At 43.7% G+C, this 16,093-nt stretch overlaps 1 protein-coding gene across 1 annotated transcript in view; it reads left to right on the forward strand.

The window, feature by feature from the left end:
- CALN1 (calneuron 1) overlaps positions 1-16,093 on the forward strand; it is a 401,744-nt gene that overhangs the window by 32,071 nt on the left and 353,580 nt on the right. Inside the window, exon 2 of the mRNA XM_061153364.1 lies at positions 11,060-11,184. Within this exon, the coding sequence (XP_061009347.1) occupies positions 11,067-11,184 (118 nt within the window). The 5' untranslated portion in view covers positions 11,060-11,066. The remainder of the gene's footprint in view (positions 1-11,059; positions 11,185-16,093) is intronic.

Raw genomic sequence — 16,093 nt, forward strand, 5'->3', positions numbered from 1 at the left:
ATATTGACTTATTATTGTTTCTATTATATTCAGTTGTGTCAGACCTGCTTTTGAAGACCTTTATTGAAGCTTGCTTTGTGGTCTTATATTTGATAAATTTCTGTACATGTTTTGTAGATATCTGAAAAGTGACCTGTGGGTGGGCAATGGGAACACACACACACACACACACACGCACATTACATCAGCCTCCATAGAAAAATGTCTACCTCATTCATATCCTCTTTGTTTTTATTTTCTTGTCCTAGTGATTTGCCAAAGGCTTAGAGAGTATCTTTAAAATATTCACCAATTTAATATATCAAAAATGTATTTAAATTATTTTTACTTTATAATGATATGATACGTGATACAGAGGTTTGTGACTAATATATGATTATTTTGGATTTTACTCTTTTGAAACGTACACTGACCTTTACTATATTTTCAGTGCTTTTCATTTTGAATTGTTTTGCAGTTAGAACTTTCTTTTCTTTGACCTTTGCCTTTAAGTTTTTTTCCCATAATTTAATTGGTAAACTTCTCTACTCATTTTACTTTAAGTGACCCTTAAAGGCAGCAGTGGGTGGGGGTAGTTTCTCTGTTGTGGCTGCTTGCTATTGTGAAGAGAGTTGAGTTTCATCTTGACCTTTTGTGGGTAACCTGTTTTTTTCTAACCTGGATGCTCAGAAGAATTTTCCTTATCTTTGAAATTCAAAAATGTTATAAGGATTTCTGGTTCTGTCAGTGTGGTCACTAAGCTCACGTGGATTGTTTTCCTGCCATAAATACAGAGATGCAGGATAAAAATATAACAAAAAAGTTAACTCTGTAGCTCAACCAGTTGTGTGCCAGCTTGCTTACAGATTTATCCTTCTCTTTCCTCCTAATTCACTCTGTATAGTAAGGTCCATTCAAACAAAGTACATTTCTAGATTCCCTGACCAGAGGGAGGTGCCAGCAGGAGGTGAGAAGGTGAAGATGGATTTGCCTTTGACAGATGTCTCCATGGTACCTCTCTCTCTTAAGGGTTCCTGTCCTTGATCTTTGCAGAGCAGAGCTTTCCCTTGCACCATCTCAGATCTTATTGGGCATCCTCTACCAGTTCTAGTTCCTCTGGGCACCCCAACTTTGAGGTCATGGTAATACCACCCTTTCCGTATGTGCCTCCAGGCTAGGGGTGGGAATAACTTACTGCTATTGCTGATCTCTGCTAACCAGGCTCTGGGGGGCTTTGCAGCCCTTCTGCCTGCTTAGTAGGTAGCTCACTGTTTCAAATCCTTTGAATGTATTAGCTGACCTAGACTCTGTTTTCCTGACTACACTCTTCCTGTTATTTTCACACTAAAATAACCCAGTGTGAAAGAAAGGAAGAGGAGACGCAGAGCCTAGAGGTGAAAGTGTAGGGGTGGGTGCTCCTGCAGGGTAAGACTCTGGCAGTTGGGAGTCTTAATGTCCATGCAGGGAGGAAAGGCGTGGGCTTAAATCCACAGCAGGCAGGATACAGGAACTGAGACCCTGCTTCTACTGATGGCTGCCCATCTCGTGCATGGGGATTAGAGTCAGTCAGCCCACTGCTCAGCAAAGTGGCCAAGAAGCTTGTCTACCAGGACCTATGGCTGCCAAAGGCAGAGGCACACCTGGCAAATCAGAACTCTCAACCTGTGCCTGGAGGGGTGGGGTGGTGTGTAGTTGACATCTAAACAACCCGTGTGGTGCAGGCCATCCAAGGTAAGGATGAATGGACAAACTGGTCCCCGACTGCTGCAGCCTGGGGGACCGGTGCCATGGGTGGGGATCGCTGCGCATATGCAGCTCCAGAGGGAAAAAATGACTCCTACTGAAGATGCTCCTGCCCACAGAGTGAAATCACACCTGGAAACTGTTTACTGCTAGTGACAGAGAACCACCAAAAAGATTAGTGCCTTAAGAAACTGAGGTAACAGAATGACATTCCAAAAGAAAATGTGAAAAGGACAGAGAATAAAGATTATAATGAAAGATTTATGCTCAGTGATAAATAAAAGATGGATTTATAAAAGAAACATTACACTTCTAGAAATGAAAAACATAATCATTTACATGAAAACTGAGCAGATAGGTTAAACTGTGGGTTAAGTTACAACTGAATAAAAGAAGGCGAATGTAAGAATAATTTTGAAGAAATTGCTTATAACATAGATACACAGATTTTTAAAAATGAAAATTTAAAAAAGTTTAAGAAACTTGGAAGATATAGTATCAGTTAAGGTTTAGTGCAGGACCAGTATATTTCAAGGACTGGGTATTTTAAGAAGGAAGGAATTTAATACAGGGAATTTGACACTTAGAAATTTGTTGAAGGGCTCAAGGACTGGATTTTCGATAGTCTCCAGAATGACTCCCAGAATAATTCAGATCAACACTCTAGGTTTACTACCACTGAGACTCCACTGGATTATGCTCCTTGTTCCTAAAACTTCCTCTTGACCCCGCAAAGGCTGGAGGATGAATTTGAAGTTCATCTGAGGAATCAGAAACCATTGCTCTTCTGCCAGCACCTTAACCACTCCTTCACAGCCAGGAAACTAGACAGTGGACAGAGGAATACTGTTGCAAGAAAGCATCATGTTTGCGTGACTTTTCTTGCCTGTAGAAACAGCCAGAAATGGTCAGGAAAAAGACCTTCATCCAGTGGTGTGCTGGAGTCAGCTCATACCAGCCCATGAAAGCCCCAACTGGTGAAGCTTGTGGCACTGGTGCCAGGGGTGTGGATCTTGTTAAATTTTCAGGAATTTTATGAGCCAGTTATTAAACATGGCTATGCTTAAAAGCATGATAAGAGAAATATAAACTTAAATTATCAGATATAGACTTACAATGAACTAAATGAAATGGCCAAAAACCATATAAAAAGGTGCCTGAACTAGCAGTCAAGGAAATCTAATTTAAGAAAAATGAAACGGTCTGCTTATGCTCGTTGTCAGCAAGGCTCTGGGGGAAATAGACATGCTGATAGGTTAATGGTGGCTCTGCAAATTGTCACAACTATGATGATGGTTTTAAAAGATGTCTACAAATTCTCTGATACTCCATCTTTCAAAAGATAGAGCCTAATTTCCTTTCCCATGACTGTGGGCTTCACTTAGCATCTTGCTTCTAATGAGTAGAATGTGCTGAAAGTGACTGTGACCTGCATCTCTGTATTTCTGAGACCAGTTCATAAAAGCGCCCTCCTCCTGTGTCTTGGAATACCTGCTGGGGGAAGCCAGCTGTCCTGTCATAAGAACACCCAAGCAGCCCTCTGGAGAGTCCCCCAAGGATGTTGTGAACAGCCACATGAGTGCCGTCTTGGGAGTGGAGCCCATAGCCCCAGGTATACCTTCTGATGGTGGTAATCCTGGTCAGTGTCTTGACTGCAACCTCATAAGACCATCTGAGCCAGAACCACCCAGAGAAGCAATTCCTGATTTCCTGACCCATGGAACCTGTGAGATAATAGACATTTGCTGTTTAAGCCACTAAGTTCAAGGGTAAGTTGTTATATAGTGATAGACCACTAAGCCGACCACTTTGGAGAGCACTTTGGAAAAATGCTATAATATTTGATCTAGGTATGCAGGCTAGAGAAATTTCCCCAAGTATATGCAAAGAGACACACATGAGGATGTTCACTGCAGAATGCTTTTCTTTCAGTTGGATAGTAGATAAATAAATTGCAAGGTGGAAAGCTATGGCACAGTTAAAAGTAAATTAGGTATGTGTATACGGATTTGGCTAAGTCCCTGAGCTCTAAGATAGATTGAAACGTGCACATTGCAAGAGCACATGTATACTGTGATATTATTTATGTAAATTGAAAGATATATACAGCAATACTGTGTGTGTGTGTGTGTGTGTGTATGTTGCTCAGTCATGTCCAACACTTTGCAGCCCCATGGACTGTAGCCTGCCCAGGCTCCTCTGTCCGTGGAATTCTCCAGACAAGAATACTAGAGTGGGTTGTCATTTCCTTCTCCAGAGGATCTTTCCAGGGATTGAACTTGGGTCTCCTGCATTGCAGGCAGATTCTTTACTGCCTGAGCCACTGGGGAAGCCTAGAGCAATACTATAATATATTCTATATAATTACACCCAAATGTAGGAAAATTTAAAACCATGAACCAGAAGGATACATTCTGCCTCCAGAATAGTGTTGTTGCAGCAGAGTGAAGGAAGTGGAGAAATACAATAGGTGGGCAGGGCTTCAATATAAGATATTTCTAAAAAGAAATCTAAAGCAAATAAGGAAAAATATTAGCCCGCATTCAGTCTGGGTGGTGGGGCCATGGCTCATTATATTATTTGCTACATATTCTGTAGCAAATAATATATTCTTTGTTGTATTCTTTGAAGTATTCTTTGTTGCCATTAATGTAGATTTTCATTCTGCTACTATTTTTGGATTTCTCCTTTGCTTTGCAAAGACCTGCACCTTTTCCAAATCAGCTTGCCTCTTAGCAAGCTGTCTTCTCTGTGACTTGATATCTCCTCACTGTACTCTGAGATTTCCTCATGAATTTGCATTCTTATTCTTATTTCAAAGGCACCCTGCTTTCTTATTTATTTTTAAGGATGTAACCAGAAACTTATTCTCTTCTTTCTTGTATCATTCTGTTGTTGACAATCTGCTTTTGGCTGTACATCTTCTTGAAAGCGCTTCCCCCTCTAATGATGCAGAACTTTTATTTAGCCCCTCACATTGGTGTTTTCTGCTTACTCATTCCTGTCTGATTTGAGCTCTGTCCAAACCCTCCTTGCCAATTGGCCTGCCCCTGCAGGATCTTTACAAGAGAACACAATTGTTTTGTAAGTACTTAGCCAAACGCTCTGCTGGCATCCATCTAGTGCATCTTTGCTGGAGTAAGAAGGGATCTTCTTGTCCCTGTAACTTAACTCTTGGACTCTGAGGAGGAGACATGCATTTCTAGGGTATCTGAGGTTTTCTGCAGGTCTTCCTTAATCAAAAGCAATACGTGAAAAGCCTACAGCAAATTCCACATCTTCACATGCAGGGCCCATGCCTCAGACCCTTCTGTTCCTAGCCATGTTGCAGACTGGGAGGGATGATCCCTGCCTAGCCATAGGACGGGGATTGTTGCTTCCCAGTGGTGCTAAGGACCGAAGGAACTGGATCCAGACTCCTTTGAAAAAGCAGTTCCAGCATGGTCAGTTTGAGAAGCACTTCTCTCTAAACTACTTTAAGTTGAACTTTGAGAAAATTTCAGAAAGAAGTTCAAGTGCATTTCTCTAGATGTCTTTCTTCTTCTCTCTCTGTAGCCCGTTACCAGTAAATGATGAAACAAAGTAGTTTAGAGAGAATTACTTCTCACACTAAACTGTTTGTGGGGAGGGACTAGTGTTTTGTCTTTTTTGTTTGTTTTTTTCCATTTTTTGTTCAACGCCCCCGTCCTTGGCAGACTGATTTCCGTAAAATGCAAAAAAAATGAATTAGTGGAAAAATAAAGTAAGAAAACAGATATAAAAAAAAAAAAATCAAGTCCACTGTTCACATGCTTAGGTGTTCAGACAATGCTCCAAATTGGTATAAAAATTTCAATGCTTTCATTCAATTCTTGTCCTTATCTCGTTGCAGACAAGCAGCAAATAATATTCAGTTGGCGGTGGCCCACACACTACACTTTAAGTAGTGCTGCTTCAGAGGCCCTGCAGAATTATGTCCTGGAATACTCTTTATCCAGAATAGTAATATCAGCCTACAGCAATGTGCCTGGGTCTTTGGTACTGCAGAGGGGGAAAAAAGGAAGTTATATTACTCTATGTTTTTTCAGAGAAATATAACCAATAGAATATATATATAATACACACACACGTAGAAAGAAGTTTATTGTAAGGAATTGCTCTGGTGAGCCAGAGACCCAGGAGAGCTGTTGGTGTAAGCTCCAGCCTGAGCCCAAGTCCAAAGGCAGGAGAAGACCAGTGTCTTAGCTCAAATTGTTCAGACAGAAAGAACAAGTTTTCCTTTACTTCTCCTTTCTGTTCTATTCAGACCTCTAACAGATTGGATCAGGCCCAACCACCTTGAGGAGGGCAGTCTTCTTTACTCAGACTGCCAATTTAAATGTTAATCTCACCCCAAAACACTCTCCCAGACATACCCAGAATAACGTTTAACCAGATATCTGGGCAGCCCGTGATCCAGTCAAGGCGACACAAAATTAACTGCCTCTGAAGAGCATCGTCTCAAGGCAAGGGGAGCGAGGCTCTTTGGTTTGTTACTTTGCCAGGAAGTGTACCAGTTCCTCAACCCTGAAAACAGGAACTTCTTTTGTTTTTAACCTCCTGACAACTCATCTTTGATATGACCATGGAGCCTGGTGGTACCCAGGAAATAGACTCTTTTTCATCTCTGCTGCTTTTCATTCAAATAGCCCCCTCCTCCTGATACAGTTGGGCTTCCCTGGTGGCTCAGATGGTAAAGAATCTGCCTGCAATGTGGGGACCTGGGTTCAGTCTCTGGGTCAGGAAGATCCCCTGGAGAAGGGAATGGCAGCCCACTCCAGTATTCTTGCCTGGGGTACCCCATGGACAGAGGAGCCTGGTGGGCTGCAGTCGATGAGGTTACAAAGTCGGACATGACGGAGCGACTAAGCAGGAGCAGAGCCTGATGCAGTCAGCTGCTTGCTGACACCGCTCAGCGCTGGGGCCCCCTGGTGCTCTGTTGTATTCACACTGGATCGCTTGGCACATCCATGGCGTGCAATGCCAGCCAGCTTCTCTCTGAAAGTCACCCTTGGCCAGGTTCTTCCTGATCCTCCTTCAAAAGCCAGCGTGTCTTACCTTCCACCTGACTTATCATGACCTTCTTCTGCCCCGCATCCCACTTCATGTAATCCTTAGCAAATGATTACTGACCATATTTATTGAGAACATTTCTGATGCTAAGTCAAGTGCTTTCTGTATCTTATCTTATTTCATGGTTAAAAGAATCCTATGCAGTATGTATCAAACCTCTAGTTTTACAGAGGAGAAGGCTGAGGCTTACAGAGGTTAATTCATTTACCTACATGGCTAGTCAGTGCAGAGCTAGGATTTAAATCTAACACTGCTTTTGACCAGATAGTCCTGATTCGTAGCCAGGAAACTATACGAATTCACAGAAAATACAGAAAAAAAATGTTCATATGATAAACAGTCACCTAATAGTTCTCAATGAGTAAAATAAGTATTTAAAAAATATATATAAGGATCCATCTCTAAGCTTTAGCTCAGGACCACGTCTGTCTTTGCTGATGAACTGATATGTTTCTGTTCTGTAGCCAAACAGAGAACCTTAAAAGCCTGGATTTCCCCAGGTGGCTTGGGGTGAAATTTAGTCTTTAATTGCTGTGGCTGTTTTTAGCTTACTTGGGATAATGTTCTTCCCTTTCTTGAACATGACTTTATTTATCTCTACGGATGGCTCAATTGCACGTGTTTCCTTTCCCACTAGACTTTGAGCGTTTTGGGTGAATGAACTGAATATGTACCTAATTTTGTAGACTGCTTTTTCCAGAAACAAATTATGTTGGTCTATTGAGTGGGACTCAGTTGCGACCAGTTCTCTCTGCAGAGTACTCGGCATTTCTTCTGCAGCTGAACGTGGCTCGGGCACACGTGTTTGAGTATAACCTTGTTACGGCAGCTGTAAAAATGCATGTGGTGGGGCCAGAGCTTCAGACAACCGAGTAGAAGGTGATCATGGGAAGATATTTACAAAATGCTGAGACACTGGAGTCCTGAGCGGTGGCGTGGGAAGAAATACTTTCCATGCCTTACTGACCTCTGTGGGGCCTCCTTCCAGGTGGCAAAATTAGAGATCAGTATGGGTGCTTTCCTATGTTTATGAAGGATTTAAACGATGGTTAAAACAACAGACGGACTGGGTCCTGGGGCCAGCGCTGAGAGGGATGCTGAAACCACACAGGAAATGTTAGCCAGTATGGGCGCCTCACTCCCTGGACCAGGGAACTCAGTCTGGGCGGAAGTGACCCTGGTGGTACATGGTGCCCCTAAGCAGGGCGAGCCGTAGGAAAGGGAGAGTGGTCCTGCCTTGTGCATCTGATTCTCACCTTTAAACCTGTTTGGTCTGGAATTTAACTTTGAGAAAAGAGGTGATGGTAATTGAAGTTGTCTTCCAAAGAAAGATTCTTTAAAAAAATTTTTTTTTGTTATTTTTATTATTTTTAAATTTTATTTTCCTTATTTGGTTGCACTGGGTCTTCACCACTGTGGCAGGTGGGATCTTTCGCTGTGGCACGTGGGATCTAGTTCCCTGACCAGGGATGGAACCCAGACCCCCTGCACTGGGAGCTTGGTGTCTTCGCCACTGGACCACCAGGGAAGTCACCCAAAGAAAGATGCTTGCCCGTTTATGTATAAGGATAGATTTGGCTGGGAGGGGGAGAGTCTGACTTATAATTAGCTGAAGATGTGCCCCTTACAATTGTCAAGGCTTGCATACTCTGTGACTCCCTCCTGTCACTTGTGATCGGCCCGTGGATGGAGGGATGTATGTTTGTTAGCCGTGGAAAGAGTTAAGGGTGGATTGGAGGCTGGGGGCTGGCTCCAGCCTCAGTCATGTGTCTGTTTTACTTTTCAGGGCCCAGAACATTTGTGAGAATTGTCCCAGTTGTTATGATGAGAGAAAAGTACCTTTGATAGAAACAGAGAAATCAGAAAGTGTGGCCTATTTTTTGGAAGATAATTAATTCATTTTTCAACATCTTAAGTTTGAAATGAGGGTTTGACATCCGGGTGGAAAGGTCTGGTGGAGAGCTGAGGCTGCTTGGTTGAAAGAGCCCTTAGGAGGCTTGTGTTCTAGAATGGATTCTTCCAATCACCGGCTTCCTGCTCTTGGTCAAGCCCTGTAGCTCTTAGGAGTCTCATGGGTTGATCTCTAAGTTGGTAGCTCTCAGTCCACTCAGGGGATGCTGGAGTGGGCTCTAGTCAGGAGGGAGAGAGAGGAAGGGGCATCCTGCCGGCCTGCCACTCAGTAGTGTTACAGGGAAAAGAAGACCCTCCCCCCACGGCATCCATCATCAGGGACAGTTGATTGTCATGAGTGTGACTTGAGGGACACAAGGTTTGGGAGCCCGGAAGCCCTGAACAGTCCTCCCCAGAGATTGGCCTTCTGTTGGCTGTCTCTTTCTGTAATTTACACCTTGTTGCTCAGCAGTGCCTTAACGGGCTTCTAGGACCACTCCGGCTTAACACACAGATGCAAATTTTAATGCCCCGAGGGACTCTACAAGGGACTCACACGGAGAATGATTGGTGTGTGGGAGGCAGCACAGGGGCCGTTTCTCTCCCACAGAAGCCCTGGCAAGGGAGACCTCAACCTCTGCTTGCATGCCCCCAGTGGTGGGGAGCTCACCCCTTCCTGTGCCCCTGTTCACCTTCCTGGAGGTCTTTTAAAAGGGTGTCCTCTACCTGCACCCTGGAATTGACTCCTGATCCTTCCTGCCTGTTCCCTAATTCCACCCAGAGGCTTCTCTTTCCTCTTAGCCCCCTTTGCCGATGGGGAAGCAGAACCAGGTGTGCCCCACGACTCACTCACTATAACAGAACTTGCTCTTTCCACTATGGGGAAACCCAACTTTCTCTCTCTCTCACTCTCTTTTTTTTCATATTCTTATCCACTATGGTTTATTACAGGATATTGAACATAGTTCCCTGTGTTACACAGTAGACTTTATTGTTTATGTATTCTAAATGTAGTAGCTTGCATCTACCACCCCAAACTCCCAGGCAAGCTCTTCCCTGCTTCCCCTACCCCTCGGCAATCACAAGTCTGTTCTGTGTCTTGTGAGCCTGTTTTGTAAATAAGTTCACCTGTGTCATATTTTAGATCCACATATGTGATATCATTTGATATTTGTCTTTCTCTTACTTCACTTACTTTGATAATCGCTAGGTCCATCCATGTTGTTGCAAATAGCATTATTCCACTCTTTTTAATGGCTGAGTAGTATTCCATTGTGTGTGTGTGTGTATCTATATATCTATCTCACATCTTTACCCGTTCATCTGTTGATGGACATTTAGGTTGTTCTCATATCTCGGCTATTGTGAGTAGTGCCACTGTAAACACAGGGGTGCATGTATCTTTTTGAATTAGAGTTTTGTTTGCATATATGCCCAGGGGTGGGATCGCTGGATCATTTGGCAACTCTGTTTTTAGTTGTTTGAGGAACCTCCATGCTGTGAGAGACCCAACTTTCTAACTGTATCTCTCGTCCCTCCCTTTCACCTTAGTCCGGAGCCCCTGGCCCACCTTGCACCATTGGGAACTTCACACCCCCAGGCGGAGCGCTCTGGGCCGAGGACCCTGGAGGGTTTGTTAGTCTGGTCTAAGGGGATGCTTTCGTTTCCTGTGGGAGTCCTGGAAGCTGCTTTGTTCTGAAACACCTTGAGATGCTGCCCACCTTTCCGGCAGGTCAGGTGTGATTGGCATCTCAGAGGGCTGTGCTCACGAGCCACTCATGCTAATAGGCGCAGGGCCGCTTCTCAGAGTTGCAGGCTGTTGTCTGTGTTCACTCAGGGCCTGGCATGTCCGACCTGCTTTGAGTGCAGTATAAGTGCAATACCTGCTTTACTTGGGGAAAATGAAACACTTGGATTTCTATACAGTCCTAGCTAAGACATCTGGTCCCTGGATACACTCACATTTCTAGGGTGTTCAACCCTTTCTTATGAGGACAGAGAAAGGGTTTATCAGGCCAGAGAAAGCAGCGAGTGCATCCTTGTTTGCATGGAGAGACAGCTGGTTGATGCCAGGGTATCCCACAGTCTGCCAGAACCCCATGGCTTAAGTTCATTATTAACTGGGGAAAATAAAGTAAGATGTATAGTGAAGGAAGGGACGGAATTTGGGGGCATTTGGGAATCGTTCCAGCCATGGGGACCCTGGTACTCTCTGACTTTCCCTCTACCAATGTTATTGTCATTTAAAAAAATACCCCTGGCCGTCCAAACACTGGGATGGTCCTTCAGGGAAGGAAAAGAGGAATGGATAATGATGTCTTTCTTTCCCCCTCTACCTCTTGTCTCTCGTGAGCAGGGAGAAGATGCCTTTTCACCATGTGACCGCTGGCCTGTTGTACAAGGGGAATTACCTCAACCGATCTCTCTCTGCTGGCAGCGACAGCGAGCAGCTGGCTAACATCTCCGTGGAGGAGTTGGACGGTAAGGAGCCCGTCCTGCCTGGGAGGTTAGCCACCCAAGGGAGCCATCTGGGGCTGTCGTGCATCTAAGACCCTGGCCATCAGTTGTGGCCAAGTCTAACCATGATGCGGCAGGAAAGAGTTCAGAGATCACTTTTGCCCAGACGACTTCTTTGTGTGAGGTGGACCTGGTGCCCTGAAAAATCTGTGGTGAATGTTTTGGTTCCTTTGGATACCAACTGGGGAGACAGCCTTCAGCTCCCCACATGTTATTTTCCAGTTGATGGAATCTTGATCGCCAATAGTGTGACCCTATTTCCCTCTTGTTCACGATGGGGCCCAGCTGTGGGCGAGATTGTAGCCTTGTTAATGGCTATCTCTTGACTTGAGGCCTTTGAATGGTGCTTTGAATCCTGTCCAGATCAGAATCATTTGAAATCTGTGTCCAGGTGGAAATAGCCAGCAATTACTTTGATTGCCTCTGTAACAGTGTAACCCTGCCTTAGGGTTGGGAACGAACCAGAGAACGTGGTGACTGAATTCATCCTGGGACAGTGCCCCCTCTGTAGCCTGGGGAAATCAACTCCTTAATTAAAAAATTAAAATGAGGAAGAAAGAATTTTTTCTTTTTTTTTTTTAGGATAGAGAATTAGGTTGATGCGGCCAGATGTTTGCCTAGGTACTACATCTGCTGAGGCCAAGCCAGCTCAGTTTCCTGTCTTATTTTGGAATGCTGTGTTCCTGGTAACACACTGTTTTAAAACAAGAAGTTGAGATTTACTTTCTAAAATAGGGAAGTTGAAATTACCTCAGATGGCCCATATCTTTGCTTTTAAGTGTAATAGTCTGAACCAGTGCGCTTTCTCTTGCCACATTTCTTCCAAGGGAAAGGTGGGGAGTTTCAGTTCTGGGCCAGGGAAGCCGAACTTGCTTCACAGTTGATCGGCAGGAGATGCGACAAGCCAGGACAGGGGCGTCGGATAGCTTTCTTGCTCTCGCCCATGTTGTTTGCTTACTTCTTGCCAGTCATACCACGTTTTATTACACTTTGCCTTATTGCGCTTCTCAGATACTGCATTTTTTTTTTTTAAACAAATCTAAGGTTTGTGGCAACACTACATTGTCAGATGCTGGTTAACATTTTTTATTGCTGAAATGTTTTTTAATTAAGGTACATACACTATATGTACATAATGCTATTGCACACTTAATAGACTACACAATGTAGTGTAAACACAACTTTTTTAAAAAAGATATTTTATTTTGCTTATTTGGCTGCTCCGTGTGGCCTGTGAGGTCAGAGTTCCCCAGCCAGAGATTGAACCCATGCCTCCTGCAGTGGAAGCATGGAGTCTTAACCACTGGACCACCAGGGAAGTCTGTAAACATAACTTTTACATGCACTGGGAAACTAAAGGATTCAGTGATTCCCTGCATTGTGATATTAATATAAGCTTTATTGCAATGGCCTGGAACTGAACTCGTGGTATCTCCCAGGCCTCCCTGTAGAGGCTTGCTTATTTCCATGATGAAGCAGTGAAGCTCAGGGCCCAGTGGGCTGGGTCTGGGGGAGAGGCCGAAGGGTGTCAGAGGAAGGGGAGTGATGTGGCCAGAGCCAGGCTCCCCATGCCCAGCAGCTGCTCACTGTGGTCCAGACAGACTGAGGACCGGAGAGGAGAGCTGTGCCTGCATGTCTCCTGGCCTTTAGTTGGCCGGAGGATATTCAGACAAGGACCTGGAAGCAAAAAGTAGAGCCCTGACTGCCTCCAAAACGAGCCCATCCTGATGGCCACAAAGAAGACTGAGGCTGAGCTGTGGGTGTTTGGCAGGTGAGGTGAGGCCCAGTCTTCCTTGTGTCCTGAGCAGGGGTCTGCACCAGTGGGGAACTGGGCAGTGGCACATAGATTTGGGGGGCGGGGTGCTGGTGTTTGAGTAGGTTCCCCCAGATTCAGTCACCAGTTTGCAGGAGGTACCAAGAGCCTCCTGTGTATGGAGCCCCACGGAGCAGAAGCCATGAGACCTGGGCCAAAAGTCTATGTGCTTCAAGCAACTCTCTCTCTCTCTTTTTACAGCATAGTTGATTTGCAGTGTTGTATTAGTTTCGGGTATACAGTAAAGTGACTCAGTTATACATACATATGTATCTATTTTTAAATATTCTTTCCCTTGTAAGTTATTATGAAATATCAAATATAGTTCCTTGTGCTATAGAGCAGGTCCTTGTCTATCTGTTTTATATATATTGTTGTTCAGTCTCTCAGGTCATGTCTGACTCTTTTTGTGAGCCCATGGACTGTAGCCCGCCAGGCTCCTCTGTCTATGGGAATTCCCGGGCAAGAGTCCTGGAGTGGATTGCCATTTGTAGTGTGTATGTATGTGAATCTCAGACTCTTAATTTACCCCTCCCCTACCTTTCCCTTTCGGTAACCATAGTTTGTTTTCCATGTCTGTGGTCTGTCTCTGTTTTATATATAAGTTCATTTGTATCATGGTTTTATTTCATATGTAGGTGATATCATGTGATACTTGTCTTCGGCTTACTTTGCTTAGCATCCCTGTTGCTTCAAACGGCATTATGTCATTCTTTTTTATGACTAATATTCCATTGTATATGGACCACATCTTCTTTATCCATTCATCTGCTGGTGTTCATTAGGTGGTTTTCATGTCTTGGCTATTGTAAATAATGCTGCAGTGAACACTGGAGTGCCACGTATCTTTTTGAATTATAGTTTTCTCTGGATGTATGTCGAGGGGGTGGGGGTCAGGGGTCCCTAGTTGAGTAAAGCTGGACTTTGTGGTGTGATGTAGGCTGGGGAAAATACTGTATTTGTCCTTTAGGAGGGTAATCCATACTCTGAGCCTGGAGAAAGGCCATTTATTTTCTGGTGGAAGATTCCTTCTCCTTATTTATTTATTTTTGCCAAGGTGAACCCTGAGTTATGACTGCTCACGCTTTGTTACAAGCATCTTGGGGCTGTGGCAGGGCTGTGACGATGTGTTCTGTGTGTTGAGCAGGCGCTCTACGTTGGCTTGCATCAGTTCAGAGGACTGCAGGTTGGTTTTTAGGGAAACTACCGTTTCTGAGACTGTGTCTGTTTGCTGTTCTCTTGGGACTGCCTTGTGTCAGCCGAGCCCTAACATCCTACTGCTTGGCGGTCACTCGTTTATCCCTGCAGGACACAGGGTGTTGCATAGGGAGTTGATATATTGGACACTGGTGGACACTGAAGCATCCTCTGTGGTCCAGCCACATTGGGCACAGATGTTAGTTGGGTACCATCCCCACCCCACCATAGCTACAGCCTCAGGCTTATGGATCACCAAGGGCAGGTTCCCTCACCTGGTAAGTGACTGTCACTGGGGATGGAGTGTCCCTTTCCTTCAGTGTAAGGAGCAAAGGCACCCAGTCCATGAGAGGTTACCCTCTGAGAACAGGGCCACTTGCCATGCAGGCTACCTGCCTCTGCCATTTGCTCTGAGAAGTTTCTACTTCTTCTCTATAAACAAAGTTCAGGAGGGAATAACGCAAAGCTGCATCGAGTTGGTCAGACTGGAGTTGGGAATCACCCAACAAACTCAGCAGTGATGATTTGGTTGAGATCTTAATGTTCATTCATTCATTCATTTGTGTTTATTCATATATTCATTCCTAGTCACTCATTCATTATAGGAATGTTTACCCAAATGTTTTCTAGGCAGAGGAATATACAAAGAAGTATAATATTTGTTGCCTGGTCCAAGAAGTTTACAATCTACCCAGGGAGTTTATGTATATACAGAATTTATTAGTAGTATCTTGTGTTTTTAGAGTGTGTCATGTGGAATTTTATTAGACACATGAATTATAATATTTTAAAAACAGTTTTCTCAGTGCTATTTATTGAATAATCTTGTGAGGCTATCTTAAACTAAACTTGCTTCTATCTGAAGTTTACTCATTTTCATGAATGTGTGGTGTTCCATTGTATATAAATATATCTCAGTTTCTGTATCTATTCCATTCAGGAAGTATTTTGGGGTTGTTTTCAGTTTGGGGCTGTTAGGATGTAGTTTAGCCTCCCCTTCTGTTGCAGCTGTGATGTTGAAAATGCTCTCCTCATGGCTCCCCATGACCATTGTGAAATGTCCGAGTGTGGGTGTTTCACGTTGTTCTTGCCAGAAACAGTGTCAGCTTCTTGGATTAATGTCTTGGGTCTTCCTTCTACCTAGGTTAGTTTGCTCTCACATCTGGAATGGTTGTTATTTCTGTTTTTTTTGTTGTTGTTGTTGTTTTTTCCTTCAGGAGTGCCTCCCATTCGAACGCTAGATCTTCATTTGATATTTTCCACAAAATGGGTCTCTTCTCAAATCATTTTTCTCTTTTTTTTGCACTTGAGTCTGTCTACCACTTCATGGATTTATTTGTTTGCAGTCATTTAAAACAATTTTTACTATTGCCTTTAGAACTTATTTTCATTATGGTTGAAAGTTTCAGTTTCACTGTAGCTTGATTTTATTTCAGTAGCTATCCTTTAACATTTTGGTCAAAATATGATACAGAAAAGTTTGAGAGTACAGTTCAATTATTATCAAATATGAACACTCGTGCAAAAAGCCCCCAGGTTAAGGAGTAAGGTGTTACCAGCACCCTGAAGTACCTTTGAAATTTTTCCTATTATCTCTTGCTCAGTCACCTATCATTGTTTGTGTTCGTGTTTTACCCTCATCTCAAGGGGGTCACATTATACCTACGGTTTTCTGTCCAGCCTCTTTTCTTCCACGTTGTACTTGTGAGACTCAACCATGTTTTTGAGGGTAGCTGAAGTTCATTCATTTTCATCAATATATGGTGTTTCTTGATAGGTAAATACCTAAGTTCATTTGTCTATCCTATTCTCTTTTTTTGCCCATTCTGTTCTTGGCAGGTGTTGTTTGTTTCTGATCTGTAG

Source organism: Dama dama, chromosome 10 (assembly GCF_033118175.1).
Source record: "Dama dama isolate Ldn47 chromosome 10, ASM3311817v1, whole genome shotgun sequence".
Taxonomy (NCBI): Eukaryota; Metazoa; Chordata; class Mammalia; order Artiodactyla; family Cervidae; genus Dama; species Dama dama.